The 10260-nt window shown below is 38.2% G+C and overlaps 1 protein-coding gene across 9 annotated transcripts; it reads right to left on the bottom strand.

The window, feature by feature from the left end:
* Nucleotides 1-616: 616 nt before the first annotated feature.
* On the bottom strand, nt 617-10033 carry LOC149156829 (glycolate oxidase-like). 9 transcript variants are annotated; one of them, XR_016262362.1, is made up of 10 exons: nt 9440-10033; nt 6253-6377; nt 6132-6169; nt 5902-5979; nt 5642-5766; nt 4743-4809; nt 4576-4638; nt 4012-4073; nt 3729-3821; nt 1242-2794 (listed from the first exon to the last, which is right to left on the bottom strand). XR_016262362.1 is itself a non-coding variant. In XM_089438646.1 (9 exons), the coding sequence occupies exons 1-8, from the start codon at nt 9820-9822 to the stop codon at nt 4056-4058; spliced, it is 897 nt and encodes a 298-aa protein (XP_089294772.1). In that variant the 5' UTR covers nt 9823-10033; the 3' UTR covers nt 1242-3821; nt 4012-4055. The 9 variants fall into 9 exon arrangements, 4 of the variants coding, with proteins under 4 accessions (XP_089294774.1, XP_089294772.1, XP_089294775.1 ...); XR_016262363.1 differs by having other exon boundaries at nt 1242-1660; XM_089438646.1 differs by having other exon boundaries at nt 1242-3821.
* Between the last annotated feature and the right edge of the window lie 227 nt (nt 10034-10260).

Raw genomic sequence — 10260 nt, 5'->3', positions numbered from 1 at the left:
TAAACCTAGGTCCGCACATAAGTTCAATTGAGCGAAATGACATTCTAGTATTCGCAAAAGGGTAACTAGAGGCAAACAGAGTAAAGCTATGGCTCTGGATGGTGGAATGATAAAGTTTGTAGATTTCGAAGGGCTAAGGAGGCGTGTCAAACCTCAATGACTTTCAAACCTCAATGACTTTCTTGTGCTTTAAGGAGCATATCAGACGTGCATTTGGCATAGGCACTCAGAGCATGGTTTATAGATATGTTGCATGGATTCAGAGGAATAGATAAAAGAACCCTTGCAGATGCAGTCGTTTCACTCCTTCACATTGAAGGATGTAAACATTCTATAATTTAACTCTTAGAAAATATAGATTCAATCATTCAATTCCAAAGAAAATAGAGTTGCAGAGATCGATTTACAAATATTTGATTAAACATGGAGAGACCTTTCCCGATATTAGGAAGAATGAGGATGGGCAGCTAGAAGGTGCCCGCACCCAATCATCAAGCTGGAGAACAGAAGTGCCATCAAAATCAACAATACCAATTTTAGTTGAATGAATCAATTCCTATTCATAAAGAATCAAAACACAAGAACTGTGAAAGGAAAATCATTCATATTGATCAATATTCAAGAAGACATCACTTTATAGGGTGTGTTATTTGTATTTACACAATTGATTTTTTTATTCAATCAACTATGCTATTCTCTGTGCTTTTGCTGGGTTCCTTCATTACCACCATCATTGGGAAATTCATTTCCCTCTTGAAGTATGAAACGAGTAGCAATTCCCAATTGATCTCACACTACCACCCCAAAGAAGCTAGCAATCTTGATATACAAATCAAACCAGCCATCCTATCAAGCAATCCATGTAGTTCTCAATCTATAGCTTTGATAACCCAAAACTCAAATCTTTTATATCTAATATGCACAGAAATTTTCACATTAATATGTCTTGATCTCATTCTAAGATCTTTATAGATCTGATACAGAGGTAAACCAGATTTTTCATACTATGACAAGCAATATTAGCAAGTCTTGGAGTCTCTCTTATGTAATGTCTCCTCCTTATTTGATAGAGTTGAAGCTGTATGAGCATCGACTGCACTGAAGGGATCATCCAATAGATAAATGTCAGCATCGTTATATACTACTCTAGCCAACTGAATCCTCTGTTTTTGTCCTCCACTCATATTCAATCCTCTCTCCCCAATCTCCATCATATCTCCATGAGTAAAACTCTCTATATCCTTGTCTAATGCACAAGCTTTTATTGCCTTCTTGTATTGACTTTTGTCCATTGGGTTCCCATAGAGTATGTTATCTCTGACAGTACCACTCTGAATCCAAGCTGTTTGTGCCACGTAGGCAACATTGCCATATACTTGAACCTGCACGTAGTCCAATCAAAAAGTTTAAGGAAGAATTTATGTATATAGAAAGCAAAAAAGTTGCGTCTACAATCTTGTTGAACCATGAAATGGTTACTTTTGCTCAAGAAGAGTAGTTAATGTTCAACTTACATCTCCTGAAATTTTTGGGATTTCTCCAAGAATTGTATATAGCAGAGCAGATTTCCCTGATCCCACTGAGCCACAAATTGCTACCTTTTCTCCAGTTTTAATTTGCAGATTTATTCCCTTCAATATTGGCTTTGTCAATGAAGATTCTGGAAATAAAAAGTAGTGGTGGAGATTGCCCAGGTTTATCTATCAGGCAAGCCAAATAAAAGGTACTGATGGACATTGCTCAATAGAGGACAAGTTTATCTATGGTACAAGTGAAATAAAATGTATTGCCCAATAGAGGACAAGTTTATCCATGGTACAAGTGAAATAAAATGTATGTACTGGTAATAGAGGACCAGATGCATTCGTTTCACTCCTTGACATTGAAGGATGTAAACATTCTATAGTTTAAGTCTTAGAAAATATAGATTCAATCATTCAATTCCAAAGAAAATAGAGTTGCAGAGATTGATTTACAAATATTTGATTAAACATGGAGAGACCTTTCCCGATATTAGGAAGCATGAGGATGGGCAGCTTTTGCGCAAGGATATGGAAAAGGCCAAGAAGGTGAGGATGCTTCTCACTGCACCTGATATAGATGTGGGGAGAGCCTTAAAAGTGAAAAGCATAGTCTATGCTATAAAAGGCCTTTCTATATAGACGCTATGCGTCTTTTGGGGAGATATCTATATGCTAGATTCTACAAGGAAAACCAACTAAATTCTACCCAATTGAATAAGATGTACAGTCATATGGCAGAATTCCAAAACTTACTGCTCTAGCCAACTGAATCCTCTGTTTTTGTCCTCCACTCATATTCAATCCTCTCTCCCCAATCTCTGTCATATCTCCATGAGCAAAACTCTCTATATCCTTGTCTAATGCACAAGCTTTTATTGCCTTCTTGTATTGAATTTTGTCCATTGGTTTCCCATAGAGTATGTTATCTATGACAGTACCACTCTGAATCCAAGTTGTTTGTGCCGTATAGGCAACATTGCCATATACTTCAACTTGCACGTAGTCCAATCAAAAAGTTCATGGAAGAATTTATGTATATAGAAAGCAAAAAAGCTGCGTCTACAATCTTGTTGAGCTATGAAATGGTTACTTTTGCTCAAGAAGAGTAGTTAATGTTCAACTTACATCTCTTGAAATTTTTGGGATTTCTCCAAGAATTGTATATAGCAGAGCAGATTTCCCTGATCCCACTGAGCCACAAATTGCTACCTTTTCTCCAGTTTTAATGTGCAGATTTATTCCCTTCAACATTTGCTTTGTCAATGAAGATTCTGGAAATAAAAAGTAGTTGTGGAGATTGCCTAGGTTTATCTATCAGGCAAGCCAAATAAAAAGTGTTGGTGGACATTGCTCAATAGAGGATAAGTTTATCTATGGTACAAGTGAAATAAAATGTATTGCCCAATACATGACAAGTTTATCCATGGTACAAGTGAAATAAAATGTATGTACTGGCAATAGAGGACCAGATGCAGTCGTTTCACTCCTTGACATTGAAGGATGTAAACATTCTATAGTTTAACTCTTAGAAAATATAGATTCAATCATTCAATTCCAAAGAAAATAGAGTTGCGGAGATTGATTTACAAATATTTCATTAAACATGGAGAGACCTTTCCCGATATTAGGAAGCATGAGGATGGGTAGCTAGAAGGTGCCCACCTTTATTTACATAGATAATGTTTTGGGCCAGCGTGAGCTTGGGCAGCTTTTGCGCAAGGATATGGAAAAGGCCAAGAAGGTGAGGATGCTTCTCACTGCACCTGATATAGATGTGGGGAGAGCCTTAAAAGCGAAAAGCATAGTCTATGCTATAAAAGGCCTTTCTATACAGATGCTATGCATCTTTTGGGGAGATATCTATATGCTGGATTCCACAAGGAAAACCAACTAAATTCTACCCAATTGAATAAGATGTACAGTCATATGGCAGAATTCCAAAACTTACTGCTCTAGCCAACTGAATCCTCTGTCAAGAAAACTAAGATGGCCAATGTTGCCATGGTCACACTTAAGCTTTACAAACTAATAATAGAACCAGTTTCACTGTACATGGCTATTTCTATCTTGACATGAACACCTGTGTTGTTAATGCAAGTAGGGTCATACCACATGATATCTTGAACATAACCAGTCAATTGCAATCCACCAGCCTGTCAAACAATCCCATTATTTAATGAGCTTCTGAACTACTGATTTTCTTACCTCATGGGATAAAGAATAGTTGGTCAGATGGCATCTCTCCACATTCACAGTTAATAATCGGCATAAATCAAGAATATGGTATGTGGAAATTCCCTGTTTCCATAAAACAAACATATATAAAAATCTACTGTCGAACCAAACATAACTATCCATAGGTCTGGATGCTGCAAGATTGGATTATATTCATCATAATTCTTAAAGCTGGATCGAACATCTATGACAAGACTTATGTTACCACCTACCGTCATAAGCACTGGATAATATTTTTTATGAGATAGCGTACCTTTAAAATAACTTGAGAATCATCTGGAGTGTTCACTTGGACGTCTAGCACAGTAAGCAGCACTGCAAGCAACAAACGATACCATATAGTCATTGGTTGCCACCATAACAATTTCTTATTTTTAAAAGCAAACGGAGACCCCATATTTGTATTGATATAAAAGTACTAAGATCAGACGAACTTGTGAATAGCCAAGACGCTGCCCACAGCTGGTCTTTGCCTTTTCAACCAATTAATCACATCGAGATCAGAGAGAACAACCACCGAAACACAATGACAGGGCATTGGAGAGTAACCACAACACGGCCCATGTGATGCCACATCCAAAATAATTGGAAAAAGGATACAAAGTATTTCTTGAAAAATGATACAAAGTATTTCTTGAAGATGTAAATCATAATATGACTCACCACAAATAATTTTTCTGAGATTCAGAAGGTTACAACCAAAGGCAGGAACTCAACCCCAAGATTTCTCCAGGTGCTTCTCTATCCATTTTCATTCTATTCAAACACAATACTGAAGAATTATTTGAAATATCCCTCTACTAGGACTATTACAAACCTTCCAACTCAATGATATGTCAATTTGACCTGCAACATATGATGCCAGTCCAGAATCCGCTGTCTGCAAGAAAAAACCAACTTAAGGAAGAAGTCTGGACCTTGAATATAGGAAGAACTAAAAACAACATCCTTCTATTTAAAGAACTCATAAAATGGAACACATACCTTCTCCATTTTCGCAAGATCCAAACCTTCGAAATTCTTTAAGGTAAGATATGGAGGCAATGCGAATCTACATTTTTGACAAAGGAAAATCAATAGAAGTCAAAAACAATTATGGATCCAGAATTGAATCTCAACACATAGGTGTGCTTTACTATCTAGCATGTATGAGTGGATATCATAATAAGACTTTTCAGAACATTAGATACCTCAGTGTCAGACAAGGGATGAACAAAGAGGAATCCCAGATAAAATGGAGACTTCTGACTTATTTTAAGTTTGATACGTTATAGGTGCTAAATGCTTTTTCTAACCCTAGCGTCGCTTCTGATCCTAAAAAAATTCCACAATGTTCTGATTTTTATTGAGAGCTAGATTGTTATCAACTAACCTTGGTGGCATTTCATATTATAGTGAATTTTCATTTGCTATTATTCCAAATAGTCTGCAGGCTTATTCAGAAGTATCCCACTGGCTTGGTAATTGCTCAAGTCCCTGAAATTGAAACCATCACCAGTGAGGCTGATTTCTCCATGCCTTTTAGAATGATCGTGTATGAAATTGTAGACCTTGAAAGTCTTTTCTATATTTTCTGAAGGATAAAAACACCAGGAATAAGAAAATGAAGGAAAGTGAAAGTTGTAGGTTTTTTTTGGCAGAAGCATCATAGATGTGAATGAAGGTTGTTACATCAAAGAACTAAAGAGCGATTATACAAGATCCCCATCTCTACATAAGCAAGGAGAGCTAGAATATAGAGTTTGGTTCCAACTTCAAGAAACATAACTTTGAAAGTGAAAACGAGAAGTTTAGGAATAGGAATCAACTTTCTGTGAGGTGTCAAATTATTTGGGATTCTTTGAGTTTGCCAGCAAATCTAAAATAGAATTAATTTTCACTACCTATTTCTAATGTCAGACTCCCTCTGCCCAAGTCGAGGTGTGTCCACAGTCAGTGAAATTGCCTTAAAACCAACCCTCTCAGCTCTTCTAACAAGTTGTGCAACAAAATTCCTATTCTTGTAAACCTGCCAGCAATGACATCTAAATTTTAACACCACTCATACATCCACCTTTAGTAAATACAATTGGATGGATATGAACTCAATTACATCTCAGAAAACATGGGAAGGCAATCATATGGGCGGAAATGATAAACTTACATAAAGTTGAAAAAAGCGAATGCCTGGTCTAGTTGAAGCAACCTCTTCAACACTTGATGTAGCCCATGAAGAAAGTGTCTACAACAAATATGTCCAAGCCTCAATTTTTATCAACACAACAAACTATTTCAAAATCCAAAATCATTATAATTTCTTAAATCCTTAATAGCTAGAAGGAAATTAAAACATTCAGAAGATCGATCCCACAAAGAGAAGATCGATGCCCAAACCATTGTAGTTCCAGCAGCTCTTGCAGTAGCATACTCTCCTATAAAAGATGATGGATTCACTTTCAGAAAATATATGCATCAAAATAAGATGTTAACTGTAATACAATAATCTAATGCATACCTTTGGGATGAGCCATCTTTTGCATGGCAGTTGGAGCAATCATAATAGGCATTGATATCTTGAATCCCAACACAGTGGTACTCAGATCCACCTTTGTTACATCAACCAATATACGGGGACAGAACCTGATACATACAAAATCAACCAAAATCTTTGTAATAATGTCAATTCCCCTAATGCTTGTAATGAAAGAGGTGCCATAATGTTCAAAATTTTGGCCCAAGACAGGGTGACTAAAATTGAAAATTAGAGTTATTCAATGTTTATCTAATCTGATTGCAGTCATAAAGATGGTGAAAAAATAGATACGGGAGTTGAAGGTACAGTAGCTAAAATAGATACGGGAGTTGAAGGTACATCTTTTCAAATGACTATGTATTATCTGAAGGTACAGTAGCTAAACAGGGGAGATTGTGGAATCCATAAGAAGCTCATAATATGCAAGCGATTGAAGGGCTATCTTTGTAAAAAAATAAAAAACAACCATGCATAAACGAATTGAATGAGATTTCCTGCAGATATACATGAAATGGAAAAAAGAGAACAATAAAACCCACCATAATAGGCATTTGCCAAGCTTCCATGTGGAATGTAGTCATAAACCAACAGTTTTTCCTCTATACCCCAATAGAAAGCTCGGAGGCGAACAATGTTGGGATGTTTAACCCTACCGATTGCTTTAGCTTCTGCTTCAAAATCCTTGATACTCTGAGACAAACTAAAATGGAAATACATACCCTGATGCCGAGCAACCATTCTGTAACAGATCGCAATTCCTGTAGCCATCCCGCGATAGACCGAAGTCCAGAAGTGGGCTTGTGACAGTCCAAGGCATCTAGTGGTGATAATCCAAGCCCTTTTAAGGCTGAGCGAGACCTCCTGGAATCATCTCATGGGTCCTGTAGCAGACTGGGTATGTTATGAGGGTCAGAATATCATTTGCTACCTTATGATTGATATGAAGGGTTTCCTGAAGTCGATTTCCACAGATCCAGGGTCCTGGAATCTAGTATCGCCGAGCGAGGGCAAGTACAAGGTCTCCACACAAAGAAGCACCTGGAAGTAGCGTAGTGTCGAGCGAGGGCAATCATCGATCTGCTGGGTCGCATCGTATACCGGTCTAATCAATTGGATGGGTAATATTATTTTCATCGTCTAACACTTAAATCAAAGGCTCAAAAATGTACACATAACCCAAGAGGAAAGTTGATTTCAAAGGGAAACGCCTTACGGCGTAATTATAAAAAAAAATTCAGTCCCTTTTTTTGGTTTTTTAAGTCACTCAATGACTGCCATATTTATGGGAAATAATCTAGACAGATCCATTCAAAGGAATCTACTAGTAGGATTATCTGGTTAGGCTTAACACCAAGGGGGTCGAGGAGATTTGATCTGTAACCTCTCAAATGGCAAGGTATTTAGTAACACGAACTCAGCCGGCTTATCTGGTCAGATACCATAAAGAGGTCCAGAAGATTTGACCTATAACCTCCAAATAACAAGATACTTAACAAGAAGTACTTGACCAATTGAACTATGCTTATGCTTTCAGGCTTAAATTCCACAATATAATAATTTTAATAATACAATTTTTTATTATTTAAATTATTTTTAAATATATAAATAATTTTTAAAATTTTCTAAATATTTAAATAAAAATTTCTTAACACTTCAATAATTTTATAAATATAAACTATATAATTTAAATTTATAACTGTAGAAAAAAATTAAATAATTTTATAAATTACATAATTCAAATTTGTAATAAATAAAAAAATTCTGACCAATTTTGAGAAAAACTATACTGGAAAATGCCATCTGCAAAATCTTCGGGAGAACTCCACACAAGGAATGATAAATTTAAATTCGTTTCCAAATTTAGAACCCTGCATACTCTGAAATTTTGTGCGGTACTACACAGTTTATTAACACATCATTGAAAATTTACAGATACAAGAATAATTCTTCTTATCTTCATAATGGGAAGCCTAATTCTCAATATATGATTTGCATTTAAGTCGTACTTTGCTATGACCACAAGCTTAATATACTACATACCAGAATAATGGCAGAGAAGATTTGGATTTTCATTACTCTCTTCTATCATCCATGAAAAGAATTGTTCACAGGTGATGCGACAGGAGACATGTGCAATGGGCACTGGGAGCTCGCCGATAACACGAAAACCAAAATAGTCCAACAAACTGTCATGGGTTCGAATCTCGAGCTCTGGAAGAACATGGAGGAAGAGGATCTCCGCAGAGTCCGTTGTTATCGGTGTAGGAGGATATCGGAAACTTTCGAAGTGGGATCCCATGCGGAATTCTTCCCGACAGGGAATTATGAGACAAGTTCAGTTGCAACAGAGACGTGAGATTCAGAAACTCATTGGGGATTTCTCCACTCAAGCGATTCTCATTCAGCTTCAGAGTCTTTAACTGTGCCAAACTCCCCAGCGTACTGGGTATGGGACCGTACAGTGTATTGCAGCCGAGATCCAGGGCCTTCAATTGTTTCATCATGCCAATTGAAGAGGGGATTTGTCCGCTGAGAGAATTGTGCGACAGAAAAAGTTGTTCCATGCTGTTCTGATCGCCTGCATTAGGAGGTATTGAACCAGTGAATCTGTTGCGGGACAAGTCCAAGGTTCTTAAATTTCCGTCAGGAAAGGGGCTGCTGATGGCAAAAAGGGATGCTATAGGCCCGGTGAGGTAGTTTGAATGGAGGTCCAGAGTGGTGAGGTCTTGCAGGTTGCGAATTTCCTCTGGAATGGTGGATGTCAATGCGTTTCTTGACAAGTTGAGAGTATCTAATTGCGTCATGTTGCCCAGCCATGGTGGTATGGTGCCGCTGACGCTGTTGCTGGAAAGGTCAAGCAGAGAAACAGGCCCCAACATTTTGGAAAATGCTCGGGAATTCTTCCCTCTATGCCACAACCAGCAAGGGAGAGCTGATACAATCCAAGGATCTCAAATAGTACTCTGGGAATATTCACAAACTTGAAATTTTTGAATGAAATATGCAAGACTTGCAGATCAGAAATCTCTGATAATTCCCACGGAAGGCTCCCGGAAAGATTGTTATGAGAGAGATACAGAAACATTTGAAATTTTTCCTATAGAGTTGGGAATCGAACCTGATAGTCTATTATTATTGAGGTATCGATCCTTCAGGTTCGATAGCTTACCCGACGAAGCAGGAATGTGGCCGCCTATCAAGAATGGTGAGCTTGGAAAGACGGTCTATTGATTCAGGAACAGGGCCTGCGAAACTCACCAGTAAAGTTCCTCTTAGACCATTCTCAGACAGATCCAATTCTTGAAGATTGTGAAGGTATGCCAAAAATGGAGGGACCGAACCGCCGAGCTTATTGGCATTGAGGCGCAGCTTCTTCAGCCTCCTGGGCCTCCCAAATGACAAGGGAATGGGGCCAGTAATTTGTTTCAATGGCCCCATTTCCAAAATTTCAAGAAACTGGAGATCTCCCAAGGACTCCGACAGCGTGCCCTTCATCTGGGTATCCGATATGAAGTCGCTCCCGGACAGCAGCCCCGGCAGCAGAAGCCCCATTACATGCCCTGTTTGTCTATTGCAGGATACCCCCTGCCACTGGCAGCAGTTGGAGCCGTTCCATGACCTCAGGCGCCCTGAGGTGTCATCGACAATCCCTGCCTTGAAGTGCAGCAGCGCCTGCAGGAAGTAGCGTAGCGTGGAGCGAGGGCAAGCGTCGATTTGCTGGGCCGCATCGTATACCGGTCTAATCAATTGCCGGTCTAATCAATTGGATGGGTATGATTATTTTCATCATCTAACATTTAAATCAAAGGCTCAGAAATGTACACGTAATCCAAGAGAAAAGTTGATTTCAAAGGGTTTCTTGTCTTCAGGAAAATAAATTGAGCGGGATTCTTCCAGCTTCTTTATAGGTTTGGTCAATTTGCGGAGACTTTCAGTGGCCAATAATATGATAGGCGGCCACATTCCTGCTTCGTGGGGTAAGCTATCGAA

The sequence above is a fragment of the Pinus tabuliformis genome, chromosome 9 (genome assembly GCF_031772625.1).
Source record: "Pinus tabuliformis cultivar Carrire ecotype Pingquan chromosome 9, CPIR1, whole genome shotgun sequence".
NCBI lineage: Eukaryota > Viridiplantae > Streptophyta > Pinopsida > Pinales > Pinaceae > Pinus > Pinus tabuliformis.
Note: the sequence above shows the minus strand (reverse complement) of the source record. Positions and strands in the feature narration are given on the sequence as shown.

What these genes read in the sequence shown, in the direction of transcription:
- LOC149156829 (XM_089438646.1), bottom strand. Translation starts at nt 9,822, where the DNA reads ATGGGGCTTCTGCTGCCGGGGCTGCTGTCCGGGAGCGACTTCATATCG. An exon ending in CCACATTCCTGCTTCGTCGG is followed by an intron (nt 6,378 to 9,439) that starts GTAAGCTATCGA and finishes TGTATGTATCAG; the next exon opens with GTTCTGTCCCCGTATATTGG. An exon ending in ATCTTGCGAAAATGGAGAAG is followed by an intron (nt 4,639 to 4,742) that starts GTATGTGTTCCA and finishes TTTTTCTTGCAG; the next exon opens with ACAGCGGATTCTGGACTGGC.